Source organism: Hypanus sabinus, chromosome 9 (assembly GCF_030144855.1).
Source record: "Hypanus sabinus isolate sHypSab1 chromosome 9, sHypSab1.hap1, whole genome shotgun sequence".
NCBI lineage: Eukaryota > Metazoa > Chordata > Chondrichthyes > Myliobatiformes > Dasyatidae > Hypanus > Hypanus sabinus.
This window is the reverse complement of record NC_082714.1, coordinates 38,336,193-38,352,948: the sequence shown is the minus strand read 5'-3', so window position 1 is coordinate 38,352,948 and position 16,756 is coordinate 38,336,193. Positions and strand designations below refer to the sequence as shown.

The 16,756-nt window shown below is 42.3% G+C and overlaps 1 protein-coding gene across 3 annotated transcripts in view; it reads right to left on the bottom strand.

Annotated features, from left to right (window-relative positions):
- Window positions 1–6,233, bottom strand: part of ap5z1 (adaptor related protein complex 5 subunit zeta 1) — a 49,607-nt gene extending 43,374 nt beyond the window's left edge. For 2 of the 3 annotated variants that reach the window (XM_059979490.1, XM_059979491.1), the window contains exon 1: window positions 6,083–6,233. In XM_059979490.1, coding sequence (XP_059835473.1) covers window positions 6,083–6,123 — 41 coding nt within the window. In that variant the 5' untranslated portion in view covers window positions 6,124–6,233. Of the gene's footprint in view, window positions 1–3,154; window positions 3,725–6,082 lie in introns of those variants that run through there. The other variant, XM_059979493.1, reaches the window with a different exon arrangement.
- Window positions 6,234–16,756: the final 10,523 nt, after the last annotated feature.

The window sequence follows — 16,756 nt, the reverse complement described above, 5'->3', positions numbered from 1 at the left end:
CAGGGATAGCTTGACTATTTTCGTTGTCCACTTTCCTAACCACTAATTGAGACAATTTTGGAAGGGGAACTTTGCAAGGTCAAATGGACAAGAGTAACATTGCCAAGTCAAAGTTTGGTGCATAAATTGTGATCAGTCTGACTTAACAACAGTCACAATACAAGAAAGTGGCTTCAGCGGGCAGTTAAGAGTAGAGACATTGTTGTTGATTGGGAATCACAAGGCAGCAGGACAGGGCAAAGATGACAGTTTGCTGCATGACAGACATTTGTTAACCTGATGGATTTTTATGACAATCCAGTCACCATTATGAAGTACATTTAGATCCTAAATTTCATGAAGCTTAACTGAAATTTGATTGAGGTTTGACTGAAATTAGGTCAGATGTCTAGGCTACCAATCAAGTAACTGGAGGACCCAAGAGGCCAATATCCATTGCAAGTTCAATGCAACCTCAATTAATGTGGTGACCCACAGTTTGTGAAGATACTGCACTGGTGTATATGTCACTCCTTCACACGCACGCTAGTCAAAGCAAAAATTCCTAGCATACAGACTTACACACCTGAATATATGGCATTTATGTAAATAAGGTTTGGCTGTGTCGAGTTGATAATTTTTTCTAAAGGAAAAATCTGCTTAAGAATTTCTAATTAAAAATAGTTGTGATTTTGTAGTTGTAAATGGCATAAAGCCTTTCAAGCAATCTGGCATATGTTGAATCCTCATCCCAGAGAATCACTTATTATCTAATTACTGACTGATATTTACATTTGGACTTCTCCTGGGGCATCTGCTGTGGATAAGGAAGAAATATTGCTCAATCTCAATAATTAGGGCACTAAAATGGGAATTAATTCCTTTCAGACCATACTTTTTAAACTAAATCCATCAACAGGAGTCTGAGTCATCCGGAGTCCATTCAGTGCCCTGCTGGAGCAAAGAGCTGGAAAAAGAGATGGATCACTCATCCTCATTCATTAGTTGAAACTCTTATGTTTCAAAAATAGTTTGTTTCAAAACATTTGATTAATAAAGAATAACTACATTCTTCAATCATGCAGGATTGTCTAATAACTTATAAAACCTCAGCATTACATCCCTGACTTTATATTCCAGTCCTCTTGAAATGAATGCTAACATTGCCTCTGCTTCCTTACTAACGACTCAACCTAAGTTAACCTTTAGAGAATCCTACACAAGGCCTCCGAAGTTCTTTTGCACCTCTGATTTTCTGAATTTGTTCCCTGCTTAGAAAATAAGTCTATACTTCTATTCTGTCTACCAAAGTGGATGACTCCCTACATTGTATTCCATCTGCCACTTCTTGCCCATTCTCCTAATCTCAGTCCTTCTCCAGACTCTCTGCTCCCGGAACACTACCATCCCACCACCTATCTTTGGATCATCTTAACGCCAGGTTTCAAATGAGAATGATAGAAATATGACAGCATCTTCAGGTTCCCTTTAAAGTGATTTGCAAATTCACCAATAAGCACAAATTCAGATCACTTAATTGAACTGCTGGTTAGTTCTCAAATATAGAGACCACTGGGAAAAGAACACAGCTAGGCAGAGGAAGGAGACAGGAAAAGAGAATTTGTCTTGGTGGGGGGGGGGGGAATGGCAAAGTATGAATCAATGTCAGTAGAGATTGAAGAGACTTTAAGTTGTGAAAAGATGGGGATGTTGATGTGTGTGTATTGCAGGGTGGAGACGGGGAGAACGTAAGTAGGGAGGAAGAGAGGCGCAGACTGAGGTAAGAGGAATGGTCCTAGTTGCCTGCAAGGATAACAGGCTTCTTAGAGGGCAGTGTATTCCATGAGGATGGGACGCACTCTTGCTTTTCCTGGCCAAAAAAAATCAAGTTTTGCAGTCTTGGATCATACAATATAGAAACGGACTCTTTAACCCAGTGCATCTATGCTGTCCATACAAATAACATTTACGTTAATCCTTTTTTCATTCTCATCAACCCATCTACATTCCCACCACTTAACTACACACCAGGAGAGTTTACAGCAACCAGGCAACTTTCTAACACCTATATCTTTGGTATATGGGAGAAAAACAAAGCCCTGGGAGAGAGAAAAAAAATATCACCAGGCAAAATCCACACAGATAACACCCAGGTCAGAGTCTTAATCAAGCTGTTGGAGCTCGAGGAAGCAGATCCATAAGCAATGCAGGGGCTTCCACAGTCCAAAGCTTCCTTTAACTGAAATCCGGGAAAGCTAGTCCAGTTACGTTAAAACATGAACAGGAACAGATGTCTGGGAAATGTAGCTTCATTTCTGTAAGGGAGAATCACTGGGAAGTGGGTTCATCATCTAACCTGAAGTCATACAAGTTACAGCAACACACACAAAAGGCGAAAGAAACTCAGCAGGCCAGGCAGCCTCTGTGCAGAAAAGTGTGGTCAATGTTTCGGGCTTCCGTAGGACTGGAGAAAAAAGGTTGAGAAGAGGGGAGAGAGAAGCACAAGGTGATAGGTGAAAACTGGGGGGGGGGGGGGTGGAGGAATGAAGTAAAGAGCTGGGAAGTTGACTGGTGAAAGAGATACATGGCAGAAAAGTGTGGTCAATGTTTCGGGCTTCCGTAGGACTGGAGAAAAAAGGTTGAGAAGAGGGGAGAGAGAAGCACAAGGTGATAGGTGAAAACTGGGGGGGGGGTGGAGGAATGAAGTAAAGAGCTGGGAAGTTGACTGGTGAAAGAGATACATGGCTGGAGAAGGGGGAAATTGATAGGAGAGGCCATGGAAGAAAGAAAAGGGGGGAGGAGCACCAGAGGGAGGCAATGGGCAGGCAAGGAGATAAGGTGAGAGAGGAAAATGGGGATGGGGAATGATGGGGGGGGGGGCATTACCAGAACTTCAAGAAATTGATGTTCATGCCATCAGGTTGGAGGCTACCCAGACAGAATACAAGGTGTTGTTCCTCCAACCTGAGTGCAGTCTCATCAAACAGTACAGGAGGCCATGGATTGATGGATAGCCTCCAACCTAATGACGTGTGAATCCATGCCATCTTTCTGTCATGCCTTCTGTCCTCTCCCATCAAACCACCCCCCAACCTTCTCCAGCAGCCCTGTATCTCTTTCACCAATCAACTTCCCAGCTTTTCAGTTCACCCTCTCTCCCGTTTTTAGCTCTCACCTTGTGTGTCTCTCTCCTCCCCCACCTTTTAAATCTGCTCATATTTTTTTCTCCAGTCCTGCCAAAGGGTCTCAGCGCAAAATGTCGGCTGTACTTTCTTCCAATCGATGCTGCCTGGCCTGCTGACTTCCTCCAGCATTTTGTGGGTGTTGCTTGGATTTCCAGCATCTGCAGATTTTCTCGTTTGTTATCATACAAGTTAAAACACGTAATGAGTGGGTTCAAAAGTAAAACAGAAAATACTGAAAATGTTCAGCCACAATAAGCCAGGCCACAAGTGTGGGAAAACAAACAGAACCAACATTTCAGATACAAGATCCTCGACAGAACTGGAAAGGAAATTGATAAAACTGAGTAACCAAAGGGATAAACTATGCTTGCTTAAGGTTAGCTGGTCAATGAGTTAATGAAAGGGAGGAGTTAGAGAGTGTGAAAATAAGATAACAGAATGGGCACCATGGTAGCTTAGTGGTTACTGCAACTCTATGACAGCTCAGGGTATAGGAGTTCAGAGTTCAACTCTAACGTCATCTGTAAGGAGTCTATATCTCCTCCCCAGGAATGCACGGATTTTCTCCAGATGCTTCAATTTCCTTCCACAGACCAAAGGTCAAGTCAAGTCGCTTTTATTGTCATTTCAACCATAACTGCTGGTACAGTACACAGTAAAAACGAAACAATAGTGCCACATGAAACAATACAAAACTACCCTAGACCACCTGAAACAACACAAAACTACATTAGACTACAGACCTACACGGGACTACATAAAGTGCACAAAACAGTGCAAGACAGTACAATAATTAATAAACAAGACAATAGGCACAGTAAAGGGCAAATTACAATATAATAATAAATGTAAACATAAATGTAAACAATGTTTTAGCAGGAATTGAGAAAGAAATGAGAAAAACCGGGGAATTATAGACCGGTTAGTCTGACATCAGTGGTGGGGAAAATGCTAGAGTTGGTTATCAAAAATGTGATAACAGCACATTTGGAAAGAGGCGAAATCATCAGACAAAGTCAGCATGGATTTGTAAAAGGAAAATCATGTCTGACGAATCTTATAGAATTTTTTGAGGATGTAACTAATAGAGTGGATAGGGGAGAGCCAGTGGATGTAGTATATTTAGATTTTCAAAAGGCTTTTGACAAGGTCCCACACAGGAGATTAGTGTGCAAACTTAAAGCACATGGTATTGGGGGTATGGTATTGATGTGGATAGAGAATTGGTTGGCAGACAGGAAGCAAAGAATGGGAGTAAACGGGATCTTTTCAGAATGGCAGGCAGTGACTAGTGGGGTACCGCAAGGCTCAGTGCTGGGACCCCAGTTGTTTACAATATATATTAATGATTTAGGCGAGGGAATTAAATGCAGCATCTCCAAGTTTGCAGATGACACGAAGCTGGGCGGCGGTGTTAGCTGTGAGGAGGATGCTAAGAGGATGCAGGGCGACTTGGATAGGTTAGGTGAGTGAGCAAATTCATGGCAGATGCAATTTAATGTGGATAAATGTGAGGTTATCCACTTCAGTTGCAAGAACAGGAAAACAGATTATTATCTGAATGGCGGCCGATTAGGAAAAGGGGAGGTGCAACGACACCTGGGTGTCATTGTACACCAGTCATTGAAGGTGGGCATGCAGGTACAGCAGGCGGTGAAAAAGTCAAATGGTATGTTGGCATTCATAGCAAAAGGATCTGAGTACAGGAGCAGGGAGGTTCTACTGCAGTTGTACAAGGCCTTGGTGAGACCGCACCTAGAGTATTGTGTGCAGTTTTGGTCTCCTAATCTGAGGAAAGACATTCATGCCATAGAGGGGGTACAAAGAAGGTTCACCAGATTGATTCCTGGGATGGCAGGACTTTCATATGAAGAAAGACTGGATCGACTAGGCTTATACTCACTGGAATTTAGAAGACTGAGGGGGGATCTTATTGAAACGTATAAAATTCTAAAGGGATTCGACAGGCTAGATGCAGGAAGGTTGTTTCCGATGTTGGAGAAGTCCAGAATGAGGGGTCACAGTTTAAGATAAAGGGGAAGCCTTTTAGGATCGAGATGAGGAAAAACTTCTTCACACAGAAAGTGCTGAATCTGTGGAATTCTCTGCCACAGGAAACAGTTGAGACCGGTTCATTGGCTATATTTAAGAGGAAGTTAGATATGGCCCTTGTGGCTAAAGGGATCAGGGAGTAAGGAGAGAAAGCAGGTACAGGGTTCTGAGTTGGATGATCAGCTATGGTCATACTGAATGGCGGTGCAGGCTCGAAAGGCCGAATGGCCTACTCCTGCACCTATTTTCTATGTTTCTATGCTTAACTTATAAACAAACCAGCCCGCTCTATTCCTCCTTTACACAAAACAAATCGCCCATTCAATGACAGAAGTCAAATTACAATGCACTTTCTTCAATATCAATTCTGACGTTTTAATGCCCTTAGAAACACAATTTTTTCTCTGCATCCTTATTTGCTTCTGTAAAAATATTAAGCAAAGATAAAACGGAAGAATTATCATGGAAGCAGGGTTTGCGTAAACCAATAGCACTTCCTTACAGCTTATCACTTTAAAAAATGGTGAGCGAAGTTGCACTGGTTGTGGCGATTATCTAAATTATTTGTTCTTTACAAGTCAGAGACATTGTTCCCTAACTTGTATCCTTAAAAAAACTTAAATCACGAGTATCTAATATACACGAAAGTGCCATATTTATATTCCTTTGGTTTGAAACAAATCTGTGTGAAACGTTTAAAAACAAACCTTCCTGGTAACCAAAGTGGTTCCGCAAAGAATCTCGTTGACTATAAGACACTTTGGAGCATTTAAAGTTGGGGAAGGTACGACAGAAATGCAAATAAAAGCCACGCGTTCGTGTGCACCATCGACATCTGAGCAACCCCGGGTACCCTGACCCATTACCTGGCCTGTACGAGCAGATTCTCCGCCGACGCACTGAACATCGCAGCCCCCAAACTTCAGCGGCTCCTCAAAATCGAGGACAAGAGAGGCCGCGCACCACTATCATTGCTTCCCTCCGCTTTCTTTCTTATCCGGCTGGAAGGCAATTGTTGCTGCGAATAGTTCCGGCCAAAGCAGCCAGGCTGTTGAATAAAAGAGCTCAAGAGAGCTTAATGTTTGCACTCGGAGCAGGAGGAATTCAGACATATAACTGTATTTAACAATTGCAAACTGTTCAAAACCAGCCACCACTGGGAGGGATTGGTTTGACCTGCATCGTACGTGTTAATGCCAGGAAAGAAATGGAAGCACTTAATTAGAAAATTGGTTCCCTACTTTTGTCCGTTTAAATGAGTTTTGTAAAATTCCCACCCACGTTTCAATGGGGAAAATAGCAATTATGCATTTATTCACTTTCCTCTAAGGCCTTTGAGTCAACTTTATGATGAGGAATGTTGTTGTGTTATGCCCCAGTGATAGAAATAACGGTAATAATAAACAGCGGCCATTGATAAATCAGTTGGATTCTAATAATTACCAGAATATCATTAAAACTTAGTTGCCTCAGGAATGCCTGCTAGTTGCACTAGACAATAAATTTGGTCGAAATTGTTGCTTCCTCAGAATTTTTTTTGTTTATGATAGACTTCTTGAAGCTGAAAACAAATGTAATTTCAGACTAATTGGTATCACATAGGAATTTTGGAGAAATAAGAAATTGACTTTTATTGAATATAATGCATCGAATTGCATAACTGCAGTGATGCTTTGCAATAGTTCAACTAAGCTACAAATGCTTTTTTGGTGATTTTCATTTGTACTCAGTGTTTGAGGCTTCTTGTTTAAGTCCCAACAATAATCAGCCTGAAATGATATATTCCAGTTGCCCTGATACCATTTCAACATGACCATAGTGTCTTGGTGAAACCTTTCACCATGTTCATATCTGATAGTGCCAAGATTTGCAGGGAAATAGTATAAATGGGAATGCAGGAAATTAATCTTTAGTGCTATGTTGCAATTCATGGCTTTGTGTACTTGAATCATGTTGTCAACTAGTTTGGTGCCCTAGTTGCCAAAAAGAATTTCCACAACATCCTTGAATGCCTTCCATGTGATTTTCTCTGGTCCCACTAAAAGTTCTTCAGAATACCTGTCATTGATGACCTGTTTGATTTGTAGACCATCAAAAATGCCTTCCTTCATTTTGACATCAGTATTCCGACTTGAATTATGAATCAAATTAACAAATATATGTGAATTTTTAAAAAAAAACTGATGTGTAATAAGGAAATTTCAAGATGATTTTAATGATCAGCAGCCCAAAATCAATTAGATACACCAAAAAGTATTCAGGAAGCAAAACATTTATTGTCTAGTGTTATTACTACATCTATCTCTGTACCAGTCAGACCTACATGCAACAACATTTACCACATATAGTTGACTCAAAAGCCATTAGGGAAAATGAGGACAGAAAACAAATAGTATGCCTCCAATCCAATGAGAAAATGTTATAACATAAAGGACCAATTTCTATATTCTAAAGGCAGATTGCTATTGCAATTGTGTTTCAATTTCATAAAAATTCCAAAGGTGTAATTAAAAACTGATCTGAACTCAACACAGCTTGAAATGAGCTGAAGTAGCAGGCCAAACAATATAGGTGCTGAAGGAAACAGATAATGTTTCACAGAGATTAACTTTCATTAGAACTTCTCCAAAATTAAGATTGAAAGAGTTACTTTTTGGAAATCAGAAAGAAACTATTCAAAAGAAATACTCGGAGCTGAGGATAACGTGTCAACTTTGTTCTTGCTTGAGCAAGGCACACACTTATGATGTGATGGCATAATGACATATGCCATTCACTTACTTTTATATATAACCGGAATGAATTAGTGAAACAAAGGTGCTTAAACAAATAATATATTTCCAATATTACTCAAATATTACTGAAATGTTCAAAACACAACACTCTACACTAATTAGCTATAAACTCCAACCCAATATAGAATGCATCTCAATCTACATACATACACACACACACACATATAGAACTTAGAACATAGAATAGTACAGCACAGTACAGGCCCTTTGGCCCACAATGTTGTGCTGACCCTTAAACCCTGCCTCCCATATATCCCCCCCCCCAACTTAAATTCCTCCCTATACCTGTCTAGTAGTCTCTTAAATTTCACTAGTGTATCTGCCTCCACCACTGACTCAGGCAGTGCATTCCATGCACCAACAACTCTCTGAGTAAAAAACCTTCCTCTAATATCCCCCTTGAACTTCCCTCCCCCTTACCTTAAAGCCATGTCCTCTTGTACTGAGCAGTGGTGCCCTGGGGAAGAGGCGCTGGATGTCCACACTATCTATTCCTCTTAATATCTTGTATACCTCTATCATGTCTCCTCTCATCCTCCTTCTCTCCAAAGAGTAAAGCCCTAGCTCCCTTAATCTCTGACCATAATGCATACTCTCTAAACCAGGCAGCATCCTGGTAAATCTCCTCTGTACCCTTTCCAATGTTTCCACATCCTTCCTATAGTGAGGCGACCAGAACTGGACACAATCCTCCAAGTGTGGCCTAACCAGAGCTGCATCACTACCTCATGACTTTTAAACTCTATCCCTCGACTTATGAAAGCTAACACCCCATAAGCTTTCTTAACTTTTTTGTAAGCAGAACAAGTGCTACACCTGCCGTTAGACTTCCTCCCTCACCACCATTCAGGGCCCCAGACAGTCCTTCCAGGTGAGGTGACACTTCACCTCTGAGTTGGCTGGTGTGGTATACTGCGTCCGGTGCTCCCGGTGTGGCCTTTTATATATTGGTGAGACCCGACGCAAACTGGGAGACCGTTTCGCTGAACACTACACTCTGTCCGCCAGAGGAAGCAGGATCTCCCAGTGGCCACACATTTTAATTCCATGTCCCATTCCCATTCTGATATGTCTATCCATGGCCTCCTCTACTGTCAAGATGAAGCCACACTCAGGTTGGAGGAACAACACCTTATATACCGGCTGGGTATCCTCTAACCTGATGGCATGAACATTGACCTCTCTAACTTCCATTAATGCCCCTCCTCCCCTTCTTACTCCATCCCTGATGTATTTAGTTTTCTCCCCCCTCCTCTTTTTTCTCTCTCTCTCTGCCTGTTCTCCATCTCCTTCCGGTGTTCCCCTCCCTCTTTCTTTCTCCCTAGGCCTCCCATCCCATGATCCTTTCCCTTCTCCAGCTCTGTATCCCTTTTGCCAATCACCTTTCCAGCTCTCAGCTTTACCCCACCCCCTCCAGTCTTCTCCTATCATTTTGCATTTCCCCCTCCCCCTCCTGGCCTGCTGCGTTCCACCAGCATTTTGTGTGTGTTGCTTCAATTTCCAGCATCTGCAGGTTTCCTCGTGTGAGCTTTCTTAACTACCCTATCTACCTGTGAGGCAACTTTCAGGGATCTGTGGACATGTACCCCCAGATCCCTCTGCTCCTCCACACTCGCAAGTATCCTGCCATTTACTTTGTACTCTGCCTTGGAGTTTGTCCTTCCAACGTGTACCACCTCACACTTCTCCGGGTTGAACTCCATCTGCCACTTCTCAGCCCACTTCTGCATCCTATCAATGTCTCTCTGCAATCTTTGACAATCCTCTACACTAACCACAACACCACCAACCTTTGTGTCGTCTGCAACCTTGCTAACCCACCCATCTACACCCACATCCAAGTCATTAATAAAAATCACAACAAGTAGGATTCCCAGAACTGATCATTGTGGGACACCACAAGTCACAACCCTCCAATCTGAATGTACTCCCTCCACTACAACCCTCTGCCTTCTGCAGGCAAGCCAATTGTGAATCCACCTGGCCAAACCTCCCTGGATCCCATGCCTTCTGACCTTCTGAATAAGCTTACCATGTGGAACCTTATCAAATGCCTTATTAAAATCCATATAGATCACATCCACTGCACTACCCTCATCTATATGCCTGGTCACCTCCTCAAAAACTCTAACAGACTTGATAGACATGAGTTGCCCTTCACAAAGCCATGATGACTGTCCCTGATCCGACCATGATTCTCTAAATGCCCACAAATCCTATCTCTAAGAATCTTTTCCAACAGCTTTCCCACCACAGACATAAGGCTCACTGCTCTATAATTACACAGACTATTCCTACTACCTTTTTTGAACAAGGGGACAAACATTTGCCTCCCTCCAAACCACCAGTACCATTCCCATGGGCAACGAGGACATAAAGATCCTAGCAAGAGGCTCAGCAATCTCTTCCCTCGCCTCGTGGAGCAGGCTGGAGAATATTCTGTCAGGCCCCGGGGACCTATCCGTCCTTATGTATTTTAACAACTCCAACACCTCTTCTCTCTTAATATCAACATGCTCCAGAACGTCAGCCTCATTCATATTGTCCTCACCGTCATCAAGTTCCCTCTCAGTGGTGAATACCGAAGAGAAGTATTCATTGAGGACCTCGCTCATTTCCACGGCCTCCAGGCACATCTTCCCACCTTTATCTCTAATCAGTCCTACCTTCACTCCTGTCATCCTTTTGTTCTTCACATAATTGAAGAATGCCTTGGGGTTTTCCTTTACCCTACTCACCGAGGCCTTCTCATGCCCCCTTCTTGATCTCCTCAGCCCCTTCTTAAGCTCCTTTCTTGCTACCCTATATTCCTCAATAGCCCCATCTGACCCTTGCTTCCTAAACCTCATGAATGTTGCCTTCTCCCACCTGACTAGATTTTCCACCTCACTTGTCACCCATGGTTCCTTCACCCTACCATTCTTTATCTTCCTCACCAGGACAAGTTTATCCCTAACATCCTGCAAGAGATCCCTAAACATCGACCACATGTCCCCATAGTACATTTCCCTGCAAAAACATCATCCCAATTCACACCCGCAAGTTCTAGCCTTATAGACTCATAATTTGCCCTTCCCCAATTAAAAATTTTCCTGTCCTCTTTGATTCTGACCTTTTCCATTATAATGCTAAAGGCCAGGGAGCGATGGTCACTGTCCGCCAGATGTACACACACACACACACACACACACACAGACATATAGATAGGTAGATAGATATATATATATAGATAGATAGATAGATTCACTACTCTCTGGCTAGAGAAATTCCTCCTCATATCCATTCTAAATGGGCATCCATCTATTCTGAAGCTGGCACTCTGGTCCCAGACTTCCCCACCATAGGAAAACATCATCTCCACATCCATTCTATCAAGGCATTTGACCATTCGATAGGTTACAATGAGAGTTCTCTCATTCTTCTGAATTCCAGTGAGTACAGGCCCAGAGCATCAAATGTTCTTCATGTGATAATCCCTGAATAATCTCCGGCAACCTCCTTTGAACCCTCTCCAATGTCAGCACATCCTTTTATAGATAAGGGGGGGGTAAACCTGCTCACAATACTGCAAGTGAGAATCCACTAGTGCCTTGTAAAGCCTCAACATTACATTCTTCCTTTTATATTCTAATATTCTTGAAATGAATGTAAACATTGCACTTGCCTTCCTCACCACTGACTTAACCTACAAATTAACCTTTAGGGAATCCTGTATGATGATTCACAAGTTGTTTTGCATGTCAGATTTTTGAATTTTTGAATCTATGCTTTTATTTCTTCTAACAAAGTGTATGACCATACACTTTCCAACATTGTATTCCATCTGCCATTTCTTTGCCCAGTTTCCTAATCTAAGCCCTTCTACAAACCCCCTGCTTCCTCAACATCACCTGGCCCTCCACCTATCTTTGTATCATCTACAAATGTGGCCACCAAGCCATTAGTCATCTAAATCAACAATATACAATGTAAACAGAAGCATTTCCAACACCAACCCCTACAGAACACCACTAGTCACCAGCAGCAAATCAGAAAAGGCTCCCTTTATTTCCACTTTTTGTCTCCTACTAATCAGCCAATTCTCTATTCATGTTCGTATCTCTCCTGTAATACTATGGGCTCTTAACTTGTTAAGCAGCCTCATGTGTGGCACCTTGTCAAAGGCCTTCTGAAAATTCAAGAGTATAACATCCATCAAATCTCCTTTGTCTATCCTGCAAAGAATTTGAACAGAGTTGTCAAGCAAGATTTTTCTCTTAAGGAAACCATGCTGACTTTAGCCTATTTTATCATGTGCCTCCAAATATCCTGAAACCACTTCCTTAAATACTTAACTCCAACATCTTCTCAACCACTGATGTCAGACTAACCAGCCTATATCCACAGCACAGTAAATTTTAAACTGTCCCTTTTGGGTTTAAAGATTTGGTCACTGTAGAGGATTTCTTAATGTGTGGGATAATGTCTTTCCTGACAAGATGGGCTCACGGTGCTTGGTAGGGGAGACTATTGGCTGTGAAACAATCTCATGTTCTGGGGCTGCCTCTGTGGTGGTTGTAGGAGTTGATTCTGGGACTGCTGGAAGTGGTTCCGACAGCTCTGAATATCTTCCTTCTCTAACAATTGACTCTGCTCTCCTCAAGTGTTTGATTTATCATGTGCCAATGACATCAGACACAATCTCCACTGCATAGGAGAGTGGTCCAGTTCTGACTTTAATCCTTCCAAGTAGCCATGTTTGATTACCTTTGTAGTCCCTTGCCAGGGCTGTTTGCCTAGGAGTGAAACATAGAACCTCTTTGTTTGAGCGGTCTTCAATTTGTCTCAGCTGTTTGTCCTGTAAACTCCTTTTGAGATTGGGTTTGAGAAAATTCAAGAGTGAGTGCAAGGGATGACCCAGGAAGAGCATAGCTGATGAAGTTCTTGGTTGTGGAGTGTACTGCATTGCGATATGCAAAGAGGAAATAGGCAAGCTTCTGAATCAGTACTGATGTAGTGTATTCTGTTGACATTCTTTAGACTCTGGACAAATATATCCACCAAGCCACTTATAACTGAGTGCTATGGTGCAGATGTAATATGTCTTACTCCATTCATTTTCAGGAATGACTGAAACTCTTCCACAACAAATGGTGGTTCACTGTCACTGACTAAGTGTTCTGGAACACCAGAACTTGAGAAGAGGCTTCTCAATACATCAAGAGAGTGTGAGACTGTAGTTGAGGCTTTTGGGAACACTTCTGACCATTTGTAACTGCATCCACTACTACTAAGAATTAGTGCCCATTAATAGTCTGGCAAAATCCATCTGAATCCTCTGTCAAGGATATGCAGACCATCCCAGAGATGAAAGGAGCATCTCCTGGGCATGTTGGCATCCCATAAAACGCTTGGCAAGCTGCTCAATCTGCTGATCTATCCCAGGCCACCAGACAAAAACTCAAGTCAACAGTTTCATTTTGACTATGCCTAGCTTCTCCAATGCTTTAGTTCTCAGCTTGGGTGGTACAGCAGCTCTGAATCCTCACATGTGGTAAACTTGTGTCAAGGGCAAATTCATCCTGCCGCTAGTAAAAATGGGGAAACTGGGATTTATGTTGCGCTTCCCAACTGGTTTGGGTATGAATGTGGACTTGAAGACTTGAGACAGAGTGGGATCTTTTCTGGTTTTCCTCTAGATCATCTCTGTCGTAATAGGGAGACTTTTGATTTGTTTCAGGGAGTATATTTTAAGGGGAAATTTTTCAGTTACTTCCTTTCCTAAGGGCAAAATCTATCAACATTCCCGTGATTAGTCGTCCTCTCTTGAATTTGATCTTGTAATTGTGTCCTCCAAAAAACAGAGTCCATCTCTGCATTTATCTTCCTGTTGTTAGTGGAACACCCTTCTGTGGATTGAAAATTGGTATTAGTAGCTGATGATCAGTAATGAGGGTAAACTCTCTTCCATACAAGTACTGGTTTTACACTTCAAACTAGACTGAAGGTCCCTCTGTCAATCTGTGCATGTTTTCTCTCTGCAATGGTAAGGGAATGTGATAGCTATCAGCTTTTAGTTCCATCGCTCACAACATGTGACATGACTGCTCCTATACCGTAACGCAAGTCATCACAGGTGAGGATCACTGGATGTTGTGCATCGTAAAGTGAGTACAATGTCTGATGACACAATTTCCTTCACACTTCGGAAAGCCACCTTACACTGCTTTGTCCTTTGCCATTTCTTTCCGATCTGTAGTAATGCGTTCCAGGGCTGCAGCACTATAGCCAGGTTTGGTAGAAACTTATTATATTAATTGACAAATCCTATATATAAAAAAAAACTACAATTGTGACAGCACACGCAGTTCTTTCTCAGGACATATTTAAATTCTTGTATTAATAGTGTGATCATAGTAAGTGATGCTTGATTTAAAGAATTCCCTCTTGTTGCATTGTGCTTTGACTCAATAATCTTCTAACATTTCCAACACTATCTTGAGATGTTCCATGTCAACCAGGTAATGCTGATCCAGGTAACGAGGTTGCATCGGCTGCATAGCTTTCTACAGAATGCTGGTGCAGATGCTACTCTAAAACTAAGCCCAATACAAACTTCTAAGCCAACAGTATGCTTTTCTGCCTATTACATTCAACAAAACAGGTATTTGCTTTTCTTTGGCTATTTCATTTGCTTTATTTTATAGTTATCTTTCCAATGTAGCCAGCCATTTTTGCATTTTATCCTGAATCTGAATTTCATCAATTTCTGCTTTTTTTAAAAAACACTTTCTTTCTCTCCTCTTGCAAAGAAAAAAATGTGCAGAACTTTTTTTTACTTGAACACCTTGCTGGGCTTCAACCGGTAGGTAGTCATCTTGGGTTTGTTTTAAAATTTACTCATCACCACTGTTACGTTTTCTAACTCCAAAAGAATAAAACTAATTTTAAAAAAGCACAAAACCAGGGATTCTCTCACCTTGCCTGCCCATTGCTTCACTCTGGAGCCCCTCCCTCTTTTCCTTCTTACATGGCCTTCTGTCCTCTCTTATCAGACTTGCCATTCTTCAACCCTGTATCTATTTCACCAACTTCCCAGCTCTTTAGTTCATCCACACCCTCCCAGTTTCACCTAGTGTTCCTGTCTTCTTCCACCACCACCCCCACCTTTTAAATCTACTCATCTTTTTTCTCCAGTCCTGCCAAAGGGTCTCAGCCTGAAACAATGACTGGACTTTCCTCCCCATAGATGCTGCCTGTCCTGCTGATTTCCTCCAGTATATTTTTGTGTGTTGCTTGGATTTCCAGCATCTGCAGATTTTCTCTGGGAAGTAGAAAAGGAGAGGAGTGACATTGCTGGTCAGGGATAGTATCACGGCTATAGAAAGGGAGGACGCTGCAGAAGGAGTGTCCACGGAGTCAGTCTGGGTGGAAGTCAGAAATAGGAAGGGATCAATCACTGTGCTGGGAGTATTCTATAGGCCCCCAAATAGCCCTCGGGACACTGAGGAGCAGACAAGCAGGCAGATTTTAGAATGGTGCAGGAAATACAGGGTAGTAGTTATGGGTGATTTCAACTTCCCTCATATTGATTGGCACCTCCTGAGTCCAATCGGGATAGATGGGGCTGAATTTGTCAGGTGTGTTCAAGAAATATTCCTGACGCAGTATGTGGACCAGCCAACGAGAGGAGAGGCTATATTGGATCTAGTTCTGGATAATGAACCTGGTCAGGTGACAGACCTCTCGGTGGGGGAGCATTTTGGTGTGAGTGACCACAACTCCCTTAGCCTCAGCATAGCTATGAAAAGGGATAAAGTCAGACGAAATGGTAAAGTGCTTAACTGGGGAAGGGCTAACTTTGAAGGGATGAGGCAGGAACTAGCGAGAGTAAATTGGAAACAGATGTTAGAAGGGGAAAGCATAGATGTGGGAGAAGTTTAGGGATCACTTGAGCTGGGTTCAGGATAGGTTCGTCCCACTGAGGCAAGGAAAAAATGGTAGGAAAAGGGAACCATACCTGATGAAACATGTGAGGCAACTTCTCAAGAGGAAAAAGGAAGCATGTTAGATATAAGAAGCAGGAAGTTGGAGGGGCTTATGAGAAATATAGCCAGGAAGGGGCTAAAGAAAGGACTTAGGAGAGCTCGAAGGGGACATGAGAAGCCTTGGAGAACCCAAATGCATTCTATGCGTATGTGAAGAATAGGAGGATGACGAGAAGGAAGGTGGGACCGCTAAAGGATAAAGAGGGCAACATGTGCCTGGAAGTGGAGGAGGTTGGGGAGGTCCTAAATGAATACTTTGCTTCAGTATTCACAAGTGAAAAGGATCTTGATCAGGATGAGGTCAAAGTAGAGCAGGCCTGTGTGCTGGACAATGTGGAGATTAAGGAAGTAGTAGTGCTGGATCTTCTTAAAAACATTAATATTGATAAATCCCCAGGGCCAGATGATACATCCCAGGTTGTTGTGGGAATTGAAAGAGATCACAGGAGCATTAGCTATGATCTTTGAATCCTCTTTGGCTGCAGGGGAAGTGCTGGAGGACTGGAGAATGGCAAATGTAGTTCCCTTTTTTAAAAAAGGTAATAGGGAGAAACCTGGGAACTATAGATTGGTGAGTCTTACATCAGTGATATGCAAACTACTGGAAAGGATTCTTAAGAATAGGATCAACAAGCATTTGGAGAAGTACATTCTACTCATGGATAGTCAACATGGCTTTGTGAAGGGAAGATCATGCCTCTTGAGCATGATTGAGTTT